The following is a 20513-nucleotide window of genomic DNA, read 5'->3' on the forward strand; positions in this document are numbered from 1 at the left end:
CTTATAGGATTAATGAAGATAGTGAAGTTGTTAAGGACGAAGATGGCCAAGATATAGAGGATGCAGTGGCTACTCTAATCTACTCAATATCCAAGCATTTCATTGGAGATCCTGCAAAAATTAAGGATAAAACTGCAGATCTCTTAACCAACCTTAAGTGTCCTAAGCTTCATGATTTTAGGTGGTATAAGGAAGTTTTCCTAACCAAAGTCATGCTAAGGTCAGATTGTAACCAGTCTTTTTGGAAAGAAAAATTCATCTCAGGATTGCCCAAGCTTTTCTCTGAGAGAATTAAGATCAAGATAAGGGAACAGTATAATGGTCAAATCCCTTATGATAAGCTAACCTATGGTGAGATTATAAGCATTGTCACAGCTGAAGGGATTAAGTTGTGCAATGACTTCAAGCTTAAGCAACAAATGAAGAATGAACAGAAAATCTACAAGAGTGAATTTGGTTCATTCTGTAGCCAGTTTGGTTTCAGCCAAAAGGAAACTAAGCCTCCCTCTAAGCAAAAACCAAGCAGGAAGCCTAGCAAAGATAAGTTTTACCACAGTAAGAGAGGCACCTATGATAACTATAGGATGAATGATACTAAGCAGTCAAGACACGTCCAAAGAAGAGTCAACAAGGATACCCAGAAAAAGGTAGAAACTCCTTTAGACGTCAAGCCAATTATCTGTTTTAAATGTGGCAAAGTTGGCCATTACAAAAAAGATTGTAGAGTTAAGCAAAAGATTAATAACTTAAGCGTCTCAGATGACCTAAAAAATATGCTTTGTAAGGTAATGTTAAGCTCCACAGATTCTGAATCAAGGACTGATTCAGATAATAAAGATGACATTAATCAACTAGACAGTAGTGGTGAAGCTTCTAGCCAACCTTCTAGTGACCAAGCCGTTTGTATTAAAGGTAACTGTAATTGTCGTCCTAATACTATAAATGTCATAAGCCAAGATCAGGAATTCATCCTAGATTCTTTAAGAAAGGTTGAAGATGAAAAGACTAAGCAAAATCTCTATGAAGTTTTTAAGAAAACTGTTGTTAAGGTAGAAGCCAAGAAGACTGTTAATCCTTACAACCTTAATGATATCTTAAACAGGTTTGACCAGCAGTCTCCCAAGGATGTCAGCATTAAGGAACTTCATGAAGAAGTTAAGCAGCACAAAAAGGAGATTAAGGAATTAAGACAATTCATAAGTCTAGGTCTCACTAGAAGGTTGGCTAGAAGCTTCACCACTACTGTCTAGTTGATTAATGTCATCTTCATTATCTGAATCAGTCCTTGATTCAGAATCTGTGGAGCTTAACATTACCTTACAAAGCATATTTTTTAGGTCATCTGAGACGCTTAAGTTATTAATCTTTTGCTTAACTCTACAATCTTTTTTGTAATGGCCAACTTTGCCACATTTAAAACAGATAATTGGCTTGACGTCTAAAGGAGTTTCTACCTTTTTCTGGGTATCCTTGTTGACTCTTCTTTGGACGTGTCTTGACTGCTTAGTATCATTCATCCTATAGTTATCATAGGTGCCTCTCTTACTGTGGTAAAACTTATCTTTGCTAGGCTTCCTGCTTGGTTTTTGCTTAGAGGGAGGCTTAGTTTCCTTTTGGCTGAAACCAAACTGGCTACAGAATGAACCAAATTCACTCTTGTAGATTTTCTGTTCATTCTTCATTTGTTGCTTAAGCTTGAAGTCATTGCACAACTTAATCCCTTCAGCTGTGACAATGCTTATAATCTCACCATAGGTTAGCTTATCATAAGGGATTTGACCATTATACTGTTCCCTTATCTTGATCTTAATTCTCTCAGAGAAAAGCTTGGGCAATCCTGAGATGAATTTTTCTTTCCAAAAAGACTGGTTACAATCTGACCTTAGCATGACTTTGGTTAGGAAAACTTCCTTATACCACCTAAAATCATGAAGCTTAGGACACTTAAGGTTGGTTAAGAGATCTGCAGTTTTATCCTTAATTTTTGCAGGATCTCCAATGAAATGCTTGGATATTGAGTAGATTAGAGTAGCCACTGCATCCTCTATATCTTGGCCATCTTCGTCCTTAACAACTTCACTATCTTCATTAATCCTATAAGCTTTAAGGATACTATTTCTATCATCGAAAGTGAGATAATTATCCCACCAACCCTTAAGCTGACCTGTAAACCCAGCAACAATGGTCTGAGCTACAGCATGATCTGGCAGTCTATTGTTTAACTTATAGGCTGTACTAACCATGGTCATTTCTTGAAGCTTAGTGAGTATGTTATACTCAGTCATACCGTCTATGTTCCATTCATAGATAGTACCACTGGTGTATGAGGCTTGAGTATACTGATTTCTTTCCTCAAACTGCATGTCAGGAAAAGTAGGTCTAGGATAGTAATTCCTAGTCTTAAAGGTTTCTAAATTGTTAATAATCTGATTATGGGGTTCCTCAAACATCTTAATTAGTTCATCAGCTTCTTCTTCTGAACTAATATCACCTTTAACCATATTGATTCTCATATGAGGCTGAACAGTCAAAGGGGCGACAAGATTATCCTTAATCTTCTGGTTAATCCTATCAACAAAGGCTTGGTTGATTTGGGGATTTTCTTGGAATTCCTTGGAAAATTCAAAGGACTCTGTGCTCTTAGTGTTATTAACACGCTTACTAGGATAATCTGGATATTCCTCTTGTTTGAAGAGTTCAAACCAAATCCAAAACTTAATATTTTTCTTTTCTTGTCTTAAGTAGGCATAGAATTCTTCTTGGTAAATGGTTCTAATGACCTTAGGGACGGTGCTAAAGAACCAATCATTTCTTTGCTTATTGACTTCAGAATAGAAGTCTTTCTTAAGAGATCCTTGTTGATCTCAAAGTCTTCATCACTTAGGCTTATGGTGTTAATCATCTGGGAATAGGTAGGAGACATAACAGGGGACTCATCCTGTTGGGATTCCTCATTTTCCTCAGAGTAAAATGGTCTAGCCACGTTGGTGTGACTTCTGACACCTGTTAGCTTAATATTCTTAGGGTTTCCTGAGCTGGAACCTTCTTCTTCCCTAGTGGTTCTAACTGGGATGGAAGAGCTTGAAGCTCTAGAGGGTTCATAAACAGAAACTCTAGGGCTGCTGGAATGTCTGAAAGATTTGGAGAAAACCAGTTCTCCTCCTCCATCAGGGTATTGAACAATTTGTTCAATACTTTCAGAACGCTGTGCTATGGCTGGAACAGCATTAGCAAAATGCCAATTTTCAGGAAAATCAACATCTTTCCACAAGATCTTCTTGGGGATGATGAAATCTGACTTATCTAGCATATCAGAGTGAAAGTAGGTGGTCTCACCTTTAGGACTGGTGCAAAGAGCCCCAGATCCAACGCTTGTGTTCATGCTCTTATAGGCAAACCTGGTTATGATGGAAACAGGACTGTTTCCTGGTTTGATCTTAAAACCATGAGTCTTAATATGCAGGACAACTGAATCTAAGATGTCTGCATCTCTTATTCTAACAGTGAAGTTAGGATAGCACTGGAAATAAACAGGGCCATCATTCAGTCCAGCTTGGACTGCGCCTATAATAGAATCTCGATATTCGAGATGCCTATTATCCCTTAAACACATGACAATAGAGGTTTAAATATATATATATATATATATATATATATATATATATATATATATATATATATATATATATATATATTAAATAAAGACAATTTAATAATTTTTCTTTTTTTATTTTACTAAGACACGTACATACTATATGAAATACTCGTTTTACCTATTTAAACTTTTTTAAGGGACAAAGTGAGATAATTAAAGTGACTTGTTCCATTGTCATCCTTAAATACAAATTATATATGTGACATATTAGGATTGATCATGCTTATCTTTTACGTATATATTCTGAAAAATAAAAAATCGAACGGGATGGGTACTTGCTGACCTTATTAATTTAAACTTTTTTTGGGAACAAGGTGAGATGGGGTGACTCATTTTGTTGCCATCCTTAGACATAAGTGATTAAGAAGCAATGATATCAAATTGTATACATTATATATAAATAACTAATGAAATGAAAACCCAGTCTAATAATGAAAGTCCTGTTTGGGGCATTTACTCAGATCATCAATGTGAAGCCAACAACCAACTGCCACAAGACTATTGCTCTCTGAACGGTGAAAAATGAGAAATCAACAAACACTTTCCTCTGTCACGCCCCAATCACATGAACTCCATCCTTCTAATAACACCTCCCTATCTTGTGGGATTCATTGGCGACATCCCAATGCGAATTTTCCCTTTTTTTTTTCTTGTTTGTTTCAGTGGAAAGTAAATTCCTCCACGTATTTTCCCTGTACAGCACACTTCACCAATGGCACCTTTGCTTAAAAGGAAAGTATGTGAAACTATATATATATATACATGTACACACATGAATAACCAGAAAGGGGCATTGTATCAAGGTAGCGCAAGAGAGCTAAAATGGAGTACTTGGAGCAAAAAGAAGAAGAAGATCAGCCAGTAAGCCCTACTGGACAGTACTTCAACAGCTCGGTTTTGCAGATATCTATTTTGAGCATTTGGAATCAGACATTCCGATCGATGACTCGCCTACCTTGTCATTGCTCAAGGACGTGTTCCTCCCCATCAACCCTCGTTTCTCCTCACTCATGGTTTGCACGCTCTTCTCATTTTCTTTTTCCTTTCAGTATCACAGTCAAGTTTGGAAGTGTTTTTGGTTTGAAAATGTGTGTTTGGTTCGTGGGATTGAATGAGAAAATGGAAGATGGAGATTATGTTCATAATGAATGCCTTCTTTCCATTTACTCCGATGACTTACTACAAACAGAAAAAAGCTCACTCTGCCAAACACTTTGGCATCTTTCCATTGTGTGTTTAATTAAGAGACCCTGAAGGAGTTATTTTCATTCTATATAATCCAAACACTACCCTAAATACATATTGTACGTAACTTTTAAGGTCTGTTTGGATGCATTAAATTTGAGTGCAGGTTGAAGACAAAAATGGAGTGAAACATTGGAAGAGGGTAGAAGTGAAGCTTGAAGACCATGTTAACGTTCCCATTTTTCCAGACGGGTTATCACCGGAGTCCTATGATGACTATTTCGATGACTGTCTAACGAAAATTGCCATGAAAGAGTTTCCACAGAGCAGACCTTTATGGGAAATTCATATTATAAAGTACCCCACAAGCAATGCAGCTGGAACTGTGGTATTCAAGCTTCATCATGCATTGGGGATGGCTTCTCTCTTATGGGGGCTCTTCTTTCTTGTCTGCAAAGAGCTGATAACCCTAATCTCCCCATAACATTCCCTTCATTTAAGGTGAGCTCCAACTTGGACCGTGGGAGAAGCATTATTAGGGCAGTGCCAAGAGCTCTTTCTGCAGCTTTCAACACCGTATCAGATTTTGGATGGAGTCTTTTGAAGAGTACAGCGATGGAAGATGATCGAACACCGATCCGATCCGGTGATCCGGGGGTGGAGTTTCGACCCATGTCCATAGCAACCATCTCTTTCTCTCTTGATAACATCCAAAAAATCAAGGCGAAGCTTGGAGTGGTAAGATCAAATATAGCAACTCTTTCTTCCTTCTCATGTGTTCATTAATTATGACTCCATGACAGGCTTAATAATTGTTCTTTATTGCATGCAAAATTTCCATTAATCATATTTATAGGCTTAAATACACATGTTCGTTCTCTTACCTCAATGATCCATGTGAGCCCAGCTAAACTAAATGAACTTAATAAGCATTTTCTTGGGACTTTCCAATCTTTTCAATCTTGAAAATGACATCGTACCCTCATTACATTTTTCCCCTAGAAGAATAAAGTGACATTATTATGTTTCTACTCCATTGATGCTAGCTATCACCTAGACTCTATTGCTCCCTTGGTATATGAATATGTATCAAAAGACATTCTTCCCAACTACTTCACAAGAACTTTTACATAGAATTTTTCTAATTTGCTCTCACTAGCTAGCTATAATCTTTGGATTTTGGGACAAGAAATAGTGGCAAAGTAAAAGCCACCTTGCGAGAACAACCCCACATAGAGATAAGTTTTCATTCCACTTTAGTGTGAAGACGACAACTCATGTGACACATTTCTCTTTTGTCCACAATTTCATGTCAAATGTATGCAACATTTAAGGTGGTTGTTGAAAATTTTGAAATAAATGAACAACTCATATGGTGGTTGATGCATTACATGCATTAAAGTTATGACCCATATGAGGGTTTTAATTCCTTTTATCATCATCTCACATCACCCATGCATGTTATGTGAGATAGCTAGTTTCGTAGCCAACCTTCCTCCCATTAGTTTGTTAGTGAGACGACTAGCATCAATGTATCCATTTATTATCATCTCCATACCACCCATGATATGTGAGAATATATATATATAGTTTTGCAGCTGACTTTTTCTCCTATTAGTTTTTTAGTGAGACGACCAACATCAATGTATTGTATTTCTTCTTATTGTATTTGAAAGGAAGGAAATTTGTTATAATATGAAAATATGTAGAGGGTGAATAGGTAGTCCAAGTAATTAATTTTAATTTTTTTAATAATTATATTAGTTATAACTAAAAGTTGATAAGTCTCCCACAAAAGATTTTCGATTGCATGATAATGTATAGAAAAAATTGAAAACATCTAGATGTTAAAAACTACTATTGGTCTCTCACTAATTAAATGATTCATTAAATATGAGAATAGGGTGTATAGTTTTATTTAACCTGATATATCTAGTCCTTAGGGTCTTATAGCATCAACAATTACTCTTGTGTTCCTTTGTGGATTTTTGCAAACTTCATCAAAATTTACATTATATAAGCCTCTAACCTTTATTGTACTCGATGGATACTTTTGAGAGCAATTTTGAAAGTTATGAGAGATAGAAGCTCAAGTTTAATGAATGACTACTTCTCTATGGTTCCAAATTTATTCGGAATACTTCTCTTTATAGAAAACATAGTGCTAATGTTGGAAAATAAATTAACATCTAATTTCATCAAATTACCTTAGAAAACATGAAGTCAAAATGAAACTACATGAGAAAAAAATAATAATAATAATGAGCATTCAAACACCCACCAAGGAGCGTTTGAATATTGGGTGAATGTTTGAACATTTCTTGAGGGATATTTGATCATCCTATTAACATTTGAATGCTTCTTATCGAGCGTTCAAACGTTTCCTCTAAAAAATCAATTTTGACTTTGTTTCTTGTGCATCTTCTCCTCAATCCATACCTAGAAATAGTATTGCAGTAATTCCATAAGTTTTAATCCCCTAGAATAACATCGACCTTGAAACAGCTTAAAGTCACCATTGAAGTAGTCTAAAATCAACTCTAAAGAAGTATGTCACATTTAGTCAGAAGAAATTCAATAAAATTATCAGCTTAAACTAAAACATCAATGGTATTCATGGCTCACCATGCTCTTTCTTTCTTTCCTTAAAATCTTTATTTATTATAAGTATATTTGCAAATAGTATCGAAGTTGATTTGGTTTTTTTCTTCCACTAATTCTAATTTTCTGTGTTTCCAAACAGACAATAAACGATGTACTCACTGGAATAATCTTCTTTGGCACTCGACTATACATGCAATCAATGAACCATGCATCAAGAAATGCCAATTCTACTGCACTGGTGTTGCTCAACACCAGGGTGATTAGTGGGTACAAATCGATAAAGGAGATGACAGCATCTGATAGCAGCTCACAATGGGGAAACCAGTTCGCCTTCTTACATGTTACACTACCTGAGTTGGCGGATGCCAAGTTCACAAGCCCACTTGATTTTGTGGCAAAAGCTCAACAAACCATCCAGAGGAAAAGAAACTCTTTAGCTGTTCACCTCACTGGTAGGCTACTAGAGACTTTGCGGAAATATAGAGGCCCTGAGGTATGTACACAATACTCCTATTTTTCATGTCTCATTAATTGCATGCAATATACCAAAATTTCATGTCAAAATATAATTAGACCATTGAATTATTGTAAATTATGGTTTAATTTGTGATGCAGGTCACAGCTAGGTACATCCACAGCACCCTAAAGAACTCAAGCATGACAATCTCAAATATGATTGGACCCATGGAACAAGTGGCTCTAGCTAATCATCCATGTCGGGGAATGTATTTCATAACGCTAGGCTCTCCAGAGGTATATTTAATGAAATATAATATCTGTCGAAAAAATAAATCAATGAATTCATTTTAAAAAAAATCCCATGCTATTATTATTAGTTGGAAAAAAAAATCAAGTATCAACCAAACTCTCAATTTTCATGATTGAAAGTGTATGAAAAAATTTAAGTTATTGATTAAATGAAGATATAAATAATATGGTCAAGATACAAAGCAACGAGTATAAAGTAATAAGACTTTAATACATATATGACATGATTTGATTGATTATACTTTTCAATAGATACATGTTCAATATCAAACCCTCGTTAGTTTACTTTTTTTTTTTATTGGTCATTATTAGTAAGAGTACATGATATATATTGTGAGTTCAAATTCTATAAACTTAACCATATTTCCGTTATAGGTCTTCATAGCCTTGTTTGGTGGGAGGTCATGTTTTCGAACCTCACTTTTATATGTTTATTTACCTGATTTATTAAATCCATGTGTAAGTCCAAAAACAAAGACTACATGTGAGGAACGATGTTAAGAGTACGTGATATATATTGGGAGTCCAATTCTTATAAGGTGAAACTTTTAGGAAAATCAGTTGTTGAACAATTATATGCCATTGAATAAGGGTTAACCTAACCTAGCTTTGCAAGTGTAGGCCGGCCTAACCGCAATTGGGCTAAAGCCCAGGACGGTCAAGTTAAAGCTTTTTACCAAGCTGGGCCCATAACAAGGCCAATTGAGTTGCATAACCCACCCTAATGGGCCTGAGTTTGTCATATCACAAACTTATCTCTATCACATGAAACATGGTGCTTCCGGAGTTGCAGGGGTTAGTAGAATAATTATAAGTTGATACTGTTCATCCATGACATTAACAATGGTGTTTTTGGAGTTGCAGAGTATGACCATATCAATCTTAAGCTACATGGGAAAGGTTCGAATCACCGTGGGAACGGAGAAAGGCTTCATCGATCCTCGAAAATTCAATGCATGCATAGAGGATGCTTTCCAGAGAGTTTTTGAAGCTGCCGTGGGAACTCCTCCCCCTCCAATGTCATGATTCAAGGATTCTGTGTTCATGGTTGTCATATTTCTTCATAACAGAAGTTTTTGTGTCGATTGTTGTGTGGTAGCATACTCATTTTTTGGTCATGAAACAACTAGTCCATCCACCATAGTCTTTAATTAATATTGAAGAAGATTGTTTCCAAGGATGACCAGTTTGAAACCGTTTGGGAGTTGTTCAAATGTTCATGATAATTATGATAATGATAACAATTGTTTGAGTTGCTTCGCATTAAGTGCTTTTTCTTTTTACTTATTTAGGCGATGTTTGAATATGCTTCTTAAAAAGCAGACCCTTAAGTTATGTTTGGTTCTGGAAAGTATAAAGGAAAAAAAAAATGTTAAGAAAAATGATTTATCATCTTTAACTCTATTTTTTATTTTCCTTCACTTTTTCTTTCCTTTTACTTTTTCTCTCTATTTTCTTGTCTTTGCATTTTCCCTCAAATTTTCCGAGAACCACACATAGCCTTAAGGAAAATTCATATTGTCAAATACCCAACAAGCAATGCAACTGAAAATTTCGTATTCAAGCTTCGTCATGCAATGGGGGATGTCTTCTCTCCCATGGGAGCTCTTCTTTATCGTCTACTAAGAGCTGATACCACAAATCTCCTCAAAACATTTCTTTCATTGAAGGTGAGCGCCAACTTGGACAGTGAGAAAAGCATTATTAAGCAGTGTCAAGAGTTTTTTTCTTGAACGTTGGATATGGTATCGGATTTTGGATGGAGCCTCTTGAAGATGGTTATGGTGGAAGATGATCGAACAATTTGATCTAGTTGATTTTGTAAAGAAGTTTAGAGTAATTTTGAAAGTTCACTTTTTATGAGTTTGGAGTAATTTTGTGAGTTCTTTTTCAAGGGAAAGACTATTATTAGATTTTTTAATTTTATTTTATATTCGTGTTGGAAGTTCATTCAAAATTTGATTAGCAATCAAGTTTGATAGAGTTTTTCTATTTCATGTTCTTGTTAGAAGACTATTGAGAATGTGATTAACAATCAATTTCTTATGATCACAATCCAGGCATGTGAAGTGGACTTCTTTTTTAGCGTTGTTATGAATTATTTCTAAATTTAATAAATAAAAATGAAAGCGGTATATTTGATTTTAAGTTATTTTAATTATTTTGAATAGGATTAAGTAAAAAAATTTGCCGTGATAAAATTAATACCTATTATTAAAATAAATTATTTCCTTATCTGATAATAAATGTTTTTTTATTTTATTTAAAAACAAATTTTAAAACTTTTTTAAATATGGAAAATAGAAAAAATAAAAACAGATGAAAAAAATAAAATAAAATGAGAACAATTGTAGAAATTATAAAATGGAGAAAGTGATTATCGAGAGAAAAAATCAAGAAAATTAGTTGAAAGATAAACTAAAATAAATGACAAGAGATAGATATTAGAAAAATAAATGAGAATTACCTATTGTATTCCTCCAAAAAGTTGTCTTTCTTCTTCGACTTCAATGATTTAGGGTTTGATCAATTGAACACATATATGAGAGAAGAGATGGAGATTTTTTTAGGATTTGAGATTAAGAATGAAGAAAAACTAACCTAAGATGGAGAGTTTACAAGTAGAAAAAGAAGCTCTAATACAAAGAGTTCATGGGTAGAGTTTTATTTTAAAAAATAATAATTAAGGTTATTGTCTTATATTTTTTGTATCAACCGTAATTTCACTTTGTGTCAACATTGATGTTATCAATGAAACTCTTTTTTTTTTCCTTATAGTAAGTAGAAACTAATCACTAATTTTAATAATAATTTTAATAATTTTAAAATATATAAGTTTTTTTTACTAATTTTAATTATACTGATTTTATTTTATATTTTTTATTATAATAAATCAAATATGAGAAAATCATTTTCTTAACATATTTTTCTTTCCTCTTACACTTTCCAAAAACCAAACATAGCCTTAAATTTTTTGGAAACCAAACATAATTCTTTTTTTTTTTGTCTCTCAAAATTTTCAAAACTAAACGTAACAATGAAATGAGATGGGATTTGAAAATTAATTGATTTAAAAATAAATAAATGAATCAGTCTCTTTCTACTCTATATTTTATAGCCAATAGGCCTCATCTAAAGGCCCAAAGTAGATGATGGGCCAGCCCAAGTACCCATTGTGGATCAAACATGTCACTGTGACCAAACACCACAAATTCGGAGGCATCGGACGGCTGTGAATGATCGAATTGCTAGGGTTTCAAATACACGGCTATAAATCTTGTTACAGGGAGCTTTCTCATATCCTCCCTTACCTTCTCTCTGCTGGATTTCACAGCAGGTTCTACATTTTGATTTCATTCTTTCTCGATTGGGTTCTTTCGTTGGATTTAAGTATTGGGCTTTTGATGGAAGTTGTTTGATTCTCCTTTGGATTTCGTTCGTTTTCGATTAGATTTTTTGCTTGATTTAAAATTGGGGGTTTTCGTATTCGTTTGATTTCCTGACTGTATGGATGAATATGATGAAAGTTATGATGCATGGTGATCGCCTCGATGTGATGAAGATGTTTTCGCTACGTTCTTTCTGATTCATATCCTAAATATGAAGGATTTATTTTTATGTTTTTGTTTTTGTTTTCAAAATTTATGAATTTGTTTTTATTTTTGGAATTATATGAATGAGGAAGATGATGAAACCAGAAAATCTTAGGACACCTTCTGACGCAGTGAAAGATTGCTGTGTATGAGAAAGATTTCAGTTTCTGATGCTTATGATGATGATAATAAACAAATTTTTATATATTTTTAATGCATTACTATTTTTTGTAATTATTTATATATATTTTTCTCACATTTAAAACAATATAATAAAGAGTTATTTGATTAAAAGGATTTTCAACCCAGATTTTAAAATTTGACCTAAAAATACTTTTTTTTTTGTCTTTTTTGTCTTTTTTTTTTGGTAAATAGCCATTTTTTAAAAAACTTTTCTGTAAACTAGTAAGTGTAGATGTGTCAAAGTATATAAGAGAATATGAAGAAAAAAAAATTAGTATGTGGAGTTATTATTTCGAAACTTATATAAAAATGAAGTAGAAATTCAAAATTAAATAATTGAATTAAATATGAAACCAAATTTAAAAAAATGATAATTGGGATTATATATAAATAAGATTACACTTTTCAAAACCAAATTCCATGATAATAAAATTATTTTTTAACCAAATTTGTTAGATTAAAAATATAAATACCACCTTGGTAACATTTAACAATTTTAATTTAAAGACATTCTTTATTTCTTTTATATTAAATTTGTAAGTTTTTTTGTGTTAATTATTTTATATATAGTTTAAATACTTTTTTCCTTTTATATAAGAGCTTTTTAATAAAAATAAGAACAAAAATGAATTAATTTGAGTAAGAAATTTATCAATTAAAAAAAAATCTTAAAAAAAAAAAAAAAAAAAAAAAACTCAAAGGAGATAGAACCCATTGGAAGAGTTGAAGATAAAAATTTGAAAAGAATAGAGAATGATAAAAGAAAAAGAAAGTTTTTAAATTTTAAAGATGAAAAATGAAATGATTCAAAAAATTTTCAAACTTTTATATCATAATCAATATTAATAGAGTTTAAAGAGAATAAAATTTATAATGGATTATATTGACAGATTGAAGAGTTATCCATCAACTCCCCTTGTATTCGAATGTTGTGGTCGTTTAGGTGAATAAGATTAGGGTATATATCTTTTCTGATAGCAATTGCCTTTAGACGTCAAATAATTAAAACTTTAACTAATTAAAAAGATTAAAATCTCAATTAAATTGATTATTAGTATTGAAAAAGGGTATTTTTGAAAATAAAAAGTGAAAAACAGCTCATACTTTTATAGGTGGTATAGATACTTAAAATGATAAAACACATTTACTAAAAAAAATAATTTTTATTTTTATTTTTAAAATGAAAGACAATGATTAGATTTTAGGGATTTATTGATTCCTTTTAACCATATATTTTTATAATTAATAAAATGGTGGAGGAAGGTTCGGCTCACATGGGTTTGGGTGCAACCGCTCACAAGTCGCAGACTCCTAGGTGAAACAACACATTTTTAATTTAATTTAATTTAATTTAGTTTAATTTAATTTAGTTTTAAGTTTACATGAATGTATGTGAACAAAGGCAGCCTGGATCTAGAGTCTGGGTTGTGTCCAGACGGTTGAAGCGTATACCAGATTGTCCCTCTGGGAAGTCTACATTGCTTTGGTGGTAATCCTCGCATGCAATTTTTTTTTTTTTTTTTTTCATTTTAGTTGTTTCTGAACCTTTTGATTGATATGATAGTTTGGATTTTATGTGAGTTAAGATGGTGGAAGATCAGGTTTGATAGCGCAGTTAGCTTTTTCAAAGTGCACATCAACTGTTTGATAAAAGTTCTTCATAGAACTGGGTGATTACATTCTGGACTAATTTCACACTAGAGCTGACTGAAACATAAGCATTTAGGAAAGGAAGTGAATGAGAGAAAAGATATAGGGAAAAAAATCCAACATAATAGAAGTAGGAAGAGCTCATCAACATATGAAATGAAACTTCTTCTGAGCCCATTACTTGTTAGTATCTGTAAAGGATTCAAGTTCATAATAAAATATGAAAGGAAATTTTTATAGGATCCATATTGACATGTATTGTTGTATCTAGTCTAAGACCCAATTCAGCTTAATTGGCAGCTATTGGACATTGTACCAACAATGCATTAAGATAGTAAAGCATGAATTTGAACCCACAAAAATCAATTGCTCCGAGTGATACCTGATTTTCTGGTAAGGAAAAAATATTGGAACAGAAATTCAGCATCTCCTCAAAGCTTAACTAGGGAGACATTGTGAATTTTGAGCAGGAAAATCTAGTCTAAGAAATGATAATGACATCAACGTTATTTAAAGACTTTTGAGTGCTTTCTGGTTGGAGAAGAAAAATAAGAAATGATGAGGTAGGCCAATGTCCTAGCCAAAAGAGGGTCTACCATGTATTAGAACTTTAGTTGAGCTAGGGGTGTTCCAGATTATTTTGACCTCTGATAGTGACTCAATGGAAAGCTCCTGCGTTTAGAGGTCTTGTACTTAGTGATGAGTTCAAGCCTTAGAAGTATGCAGAGGGATAGGTCTGGAATAAGCCTTGTATGAGTCCTTTAATCCCTGTTTCTTCTTTAACAGGTGCTTTCTGGTAGCAGGGTTTGATTATCCTTGTATGAGTCAGTCTCTTCAAGTGCAAGCAATCATATGGGTCTTAGGTAAGCACCTGTCTCCTTGGTAGGCAAAGGGGTAAGCAAACATGGCTGTCTTTGTTAATAAGCAAATAGGTGAATAAGCAGAATTCTTTTGTTTGGTTGTCTATGGTCCTGTGTTGCTTCCTTTGCTTAGAAGGGCTTTTTGCTTCTTTTTCTTCCTTTGATCTGATAAAATTTTGTTTATTGTCAAAAGAGAAAGATACCAAGATGAAAAAGATGAAATGATAATTTATAGACTCTTCCTACTCAGAACATGCATATAAGGCCAAAACCCAAATGCAACTTCACATAGCGACTTGAAATGAGTTTGTAATGGTGGTTCAGTTAAAATTCCATCACCTGATGATCCCTAGTCATGGAATTATATAGCAGTGGTTACTAGGTAGAGAGTAGAGCATAGTTACTGTGTTCTATGGTGCCTTTTTTTCAATTATTACATTTTACTTGAGAGTAACTCAAGGAAAGAAAGAAAAAAAAAAGAAACACTATCATAATTATTTGGCGTGGATTAATTGTTAGGTACTTCGATTCATTGTTATTTTGTATATATGTTAGTTGGATGACTTGGATGGAGAAGAAATCTGTCTAGTTGCAAACACTTCTAATTCAAGGAGATTTCTCTGGCCAAAATCTTTCATTTGAGAGGTAAAAGCGATTCATTGGAGTCTGACTCAGGATGTGGTTTAAAATGGAAGCCAAAAGTAGTAACAAATATCAAGTCATTATCACCAATGGTATTTCTGTGGCAGATTGACTAGTGGCAACTCAAATGTGCTAGAATCTTTATAATAGGTCAGTGGTGAAGGCATCTCAAGAATCTGTCAGGCTGTGATAACAGTTTATATTCCTTTGCTACTTGCAATCATATGTGTAGTGGACCTTTACTTCTTAGTTAGATGTTGTATTGAACAACCTTATCCATAAGAATTCACAAGCCTAAAATTACCAGGATATGAAGGTAGAACTCATAACATGTCAGAATTTTTGCTGGCTATGCCAAACAAAGATTTTGAGTGTTTCAGAAGTTCCTAACAGTGATCGATCATGTCACTGTTCATGTCATCTAGCTGCTCGTGTTCTTTGTAGTTTCCACATAATCTCATTTATACCCCTGCAATTTCTGTAGTTGTCACTAGAACAGATTGGGTTTTCATTTTCTTGATCATCTTTTCTTTTTGAGCAGATAAATATTTCATATCCAGGAGAGGCTTTAGGTTTTCTTGCAGTGCATTTGGAATGATAAAGGCAGTGGCATTTCCTTGCAAAGTATGTTTAATTTTCCTCTTATGTTAATATGGTACTTAGTTTTAGGTTGTTACTTATGAATTAAATTTTCTTAGAGAGCATGTTGTGTGAATTTAGTTAATCATGTAGATTTTCCTAGTCTACATACAAGTTTTTAATCTGAAAGACAACAGAATGGATAGCCATTCTTTATGATGTAGGCTTCTTGTCAATCATGAAAATATCTGTTCAAAGATTAAAGGATATAGCTAAGATTTGTTAGAAAGAGCATATAAGAGAGTACCAATGAGGAATCTGAATATTTTGATAAATGGTGGATTGACAAAAATAAGCTGGTTATATATATATTATATAAAAGAGTGCTCAAGCATGGATAAAGGACTCACAGTTGTCTAACCTGGATTGATGGACTGATATAACAAAAGAATTACCCTGTACAACTTGCATGGAGATATTGAATGACATTTTGAATCTCATATCCTGACAAAATAGGAGTCTGGAGTCTCAATTTAGTTGAATGGCAAAAGAGGAGCTATTTAGGGGAATACCAAAAATGGAGTTGTTTAGCGGAATGCCAAGGGTGTTATGCAATGGGCCATGGAAGATATAGGTTATGGGTTGGATGAGAAAAAAATAATCATGTTGACTAAATTCTATAAATTTTAATTTTGAGCAATAATTTTTGAATAGCTAGGTATTTTAACTTTGAAACTAGTATGCTCTCATAATCTTGGGGTGATGGCATATTAGGCATGAAACTTGACCTTTGAATTTGGGAAGCTTAGCCATCCAATTTTTACCTAGTCACATATAGTTAGGGATTGTAAATAACATTTCTAATATTTAGAATGGTGATTTGGGTTTTCTTTGTAAATTACACACATACACATGTATATGTGTGTAATGTTTTTTCAAGATTCCTTAGAACACCCATATGTATTTGCCTTTAATTTCCTTACTTTTTTAAACTCATAAAAAAAAAAAATTCCTAACTTTTTTGTGCTTCATATTGGTTTTTAGAATTTTCAGGGGTTTTTATTGTGATCTAAAATGATTTCTGATTCCTCTTGCTATTGTCTTCCCCCTATATTTTTCAAAGAGTCCCCATATGACATGAATGCAAAAGCATCACTTATGAATCTTCAGCAAAAATGTCTAAAAGCATCCAGATATGCCTTGAGTTTTTTTTGTTTTTTTTTTAATTTTTTGGTGAACTTACTATTGCAACTGTGTTTTGATTTGCCTTCGGTGCTACATTGAGTGTATGTTTTCATTTATTTATTATTTATTTTAATGGTGGCTCTTGGTGGCATTGATACTTATTATGTGTATTCATGTTCAGTGCATGTTGGATTCTACCTGATAAGTTTATGGTTTGACGAGGCTCAAATTTGGATAAAAAGACCTACCATAATGCATCTAAAAACTGGAATCCATTTATGTAATTGTAATCATAGTTCTCTCTTCATCCGAAATACTGTTGTTGCTGTAATGTTAGTGTTTAATTTTTATTTTCATTTTTTCTTTCTGAGCATTCAAAAGACGCATATTAATATTTTGACCAATTTAATCTTCAATTTCTAACTAGATTTTACATATGGTCCCCAGGAAATGTATTGGAGGCAGTTTTGACTTTCACAGTTTTACACTTGAAAATTTAGTGTATGGCTTATGAAATAATATGTTTTTGTCCTTACTTTGGTGTAACCTTTTTGTAATATAGGCATCAATATTGCCTTTTGCAAGGATTGAAGTGCCTAACCAGGTAAAAGTTAAAGGAGCAAGGATGGAGCTCTCTTTAACTCAACCAGATGATTGGCATCTTCATCTACGAGATGGTGACCTTCTTGAAGCTGTTGTCTCTCACATGTCACTTTATTTTTATGAGCACGCTCTTTCAAAGTAGGCTGATGATTATCCCACTCTTTTAGTTATGGTCTTGATGTATATGAACAACAACTCTTGTAATTTTTAATGTTGGATTTTAGCAAACAGGTGCTTCTTGAGTTGTGATGATGAGGAGACAATAAACCACATTCTTATTCATTGCCCCAAGGCGAGGGTGTTGTGGAATCTTGTGTTTTCGTTGTTTGGGGTTAATTGGGTCCTTCCGCTTAGAGACACTCTCCTTGGTTGGTCCGCTTCCTTTGTGGACAAGAAGCATGGAAAGACTTGGCGGGCAGCTCCCCTTTGTTTATTTTGGTCGGTTTGGAAAGAAAGAAATAGGATAGTTTTTTATAATGAGGCTTTGTCGATTCAAAGATTAAAAAACTCCTTCGTTTGTAATCTTTTCTCTTGGTCTAAGACTTGTTTAGATGGAGAACCCCGCTCCTTAATTAACTTTGTTGATTGGTTGGGTTCTAATTGAGGGTTGGTGAGTGTATGCTTCCTTGTGTTTTTTGTTGTGGGGCTTCTCGTGTATACTCCCTATATGCTTCGGGTTGCCTTCTTGCTCCCTTCTTTTAATAAATTTTTTGTGTTTATCTATAAAAAAAAAAAAGCTAAGCCAAACACAATTTTACATGGGTTCTAAGTAGGACATTTCAATTTAGTTTACTCTTTCTCGATTAGTGTTAATTCAACCAGCTGGAGAAGACACCATTTAGAACCAAGACCTATCTGTTTGAGCTTCTATTTACAGGTCCATGGGGAGGTTACAAATCCAGAGGTTGATGTATTTGATCGAGAAAAAGTTTTCATTGAAACTGTTTTAAGACGTTTGATTCAGAAATTTCCACGGCTGAAGGTTGTGATGGAGCATATTACAACCACGGATGTTGTTAGGTTTGTTGAGTCTTGCAATGAAGGTATCTTTAATCACTTCTATTTTCACCATCACCATTATTCTTTCCATTGTTTTCCCTCTGTTAATGTATATTATGGGTATATTATGTTATGGGCTTTAGGCCTAGTTAGGTTACTTGTACCGCACACATATGCCTCCTATATAAAGGCACAAATGTATATTCTTTTACCCGATGAAATACAATACAATTATTCAGTATTTCTAACATGGTATCAGAGCCACTGCTCTGACCTTTTCTTAGCAGTCTTGTCTGCATTAGTGTGACTTCCTTTCTTACCAGATGATTGCCGTTGAACCTCCGACGTCATCCAGCCGTCGTTCTTGGGTTCCGGACCTGCAACCACCGTCGTTAAGGAGTTTCACACTGCACAGACCACTGCTCTTTGCATCATCGCTGCGAATATTGCTCCGATTTCATTTTTGAAGGTACCACTGAGATCGTCCAGCGCCGATCTACACATTCGTGGAAACCTCGTCGCCATCGGAGACCGCACGCGCCCTCACGCGCCGCTCAAAGATTCGGCGACGCTGATCACGCGCCACCACGTGCCTCCACTCGCCGGGGCCTGGTCTGCTGACGTCATCATCTCTGCCACGTCAGCGCCACGTTAGCCCTAGCTGCGTTAGCATCCACGTCATCCGTTGACCGTTGACTAGCGTTGACCGTTGACTTTTTCCAGGGTTCACCAGGTCCTTCTTACCCAGTTTTTTGAGTAGATTTCATTTTTGCAGTCTGTTTTTGCATATTGTGTCTCTAAATGGATAAAAAAGATATTTTTCTTTCTCGTCCCATCAATACTGTATTGGGGGGAAATAAAAATTACTTATCTTGGTCTCAAGCTATGTGCAGTTTTCTTAAGGGTCGCATTCTCTAGCATTATTGTACTGGTGCAATGACTATTCCTGTCAAGGGAGCAAGTGAAGGAGATGCTGTCTTTCTTAGTCGCATGATTGAATGGGATAGTCATAACCACATGATCCTCACATGGATTCGGAACACTTCCATTCCCTCTATTTCGAATCTGATGGGCAGCTTTAATGATGCAAAATCTGCATGGGATATGTTGGCCAAAAGGTACTCCACTACTCATGGATCCATGAAATATCAGTTAGTGGTTGAATTACATCAACTCAGGCAAGAACCAGGGCAATCCATCAATGACTATTATGATCAGCTCGTTTTATTTGGGACCAAATTGACCTTTCTGATCCAACTTGGGCATGCTCAAAAGATGCTCAGCAATATGCTTCCATTAGAGATGAATTTCGCCTCTATGAATTATTGATGTCACTTCACAAAGACTTTGAGCCCATTCGTGGTCAGCTACTAAATCGCAGTCCTGCTCCCTCTCTTGATACTACTGTAAATGAGTTGGTTAGAGAAGAAGCTCGTCTTGCAACCCTTCAAGCCCAGAATAAGCTCAATGTTTTGGCTATTACTCCATCTACTCCACTCATAGAGCAACCTCAGCAATCAGGTGATTCTTATGGCTCTAGCAATCGTCGCAAGCAGACCAACAAAAAGTTCTGCAACTATTGCAAGCGTCTTGGCCACACCATTGAGATTTGTTACCGTCGTAACAAATCTACTACTGCTGTTGCTACTATTGAGCCTACTCCGCCAATGGCTTCCACCTCAGCTGAGTCCCAGTCTTCTGGATCTACTATCAACCTCTCCTCCACTGAACTACAGGAGATCATAGCTCAGGCTATTCATATGGCTAGTAATGCATCTCTTTCCATTGCCTTATCTGTTCTACCTGGTAAGTCTCAAACTTGGCTTTTTTATTTTGCCTGCTACAATCACATGACACCTCACTCATCCCTATTCTCCAACCTTGACCCTGCACCACATCCTCTAAATATTCATATAGCTGATGGTTCCACCATGCATGGGAATAGCCTAGGTTTTGTTTCAACCTTTAATCTTTCTATTCCTGGAGTCTTTCATGTTCCTGACCTAT

At 34.5% G+C, this 20513-nt stretch overlaps 1 protein-coding gene, 1 long non-coding RNA gene and 2 other non-coding genes across 8 annotated transcripts; all 4 read left to right on the forward strand.

The window, feature by feature from the left end:
* The first annotated feature begins 5255 nt into the window (after positions 1-5255).
* Positions 5256-9496, forward strand: LOC117910661. Its single transcript, XM_034824773.1, has 4 exons — positions 5256-5578; positions 7584-7937; positions 8060-8197; positions 9077-9496. The coding sequence occupies exons 1-4, from the start codon at positions 5270-5272 to the stop codon at positions 9236-9238; spliced, it is 963 nt and encodes a 320-aa protein (XP_034680664.1). The 5' UTR covers positions 5256-5269; the 3' UTR covers positions 9239-9496.
* Positions 9497-11721: 2225 nt separating this feature from the next.
* Positions 11722-11805, forward strand: LOC117910673. The gene has a single exon (XR_004650732.1). It is a non-coding gene; the product is annotated as a small nucleolar RNA R32/R81/Z41 (small nucleolar RNA).
* Positions 11806-11888: 83 nt separating this feature from the next.
* LOC117910671 lies at positions 11889-11983 on the forward strand. The gene has a single exon (XR_004650730.1). It is a non-coding gene; the product is annotated as a small nucleolar RNA snoR31/Z110/Z27 (small nucleolar RNA).
* A 1257-nt stretch (positions 11984-13240) lies between these two features.
* LOC117910662 lies at positions 13241-18194 on the forward strand. Of its 5 annotated transcripts, XR_004650727.1 has the most exons (4): positions 13399-13477; positions 14425-14501; positions 15682-15764; positions 17467-18194. It is a non-coding gene; the product is annotated as an uncharacterized LOC117910662 (long non-coding RNA). The 5 variants fall into 5 exon arrangements; XR_004650726.1 differs by lacking the exons at positions 13399-13477; positions 14425-14501 and adding an exon at positions 13241-13303 and having other exon boundaries at positions 17467-18192; XR_004650725.1 differs by lacking the exon at positions 14425-14501 and having other exon boundaries at positions 17467-18192.
* The last annotated feature ends 2319 nt before the right edge of the window (positions 18195-20513 follow it).

The sequence above is a fragment of the Vitis riparia genome, unplaced genomic scaffold, assembly GCF_004353265.1.
Source record: "Vitis riparia cultivar Riparia Gloire de Montpellier isolate 1030 unplaced genomic scaffold, EGFV_Vit.rip_1.0 scaffold807_pilon_pilon, whole genome shotgun sequence".
NCBI lineage: Eukaryota > Viridiplantae > Streptophyta > Magnoliopsida > Vitales > Vitaceae > Vitis > Vitis riparia.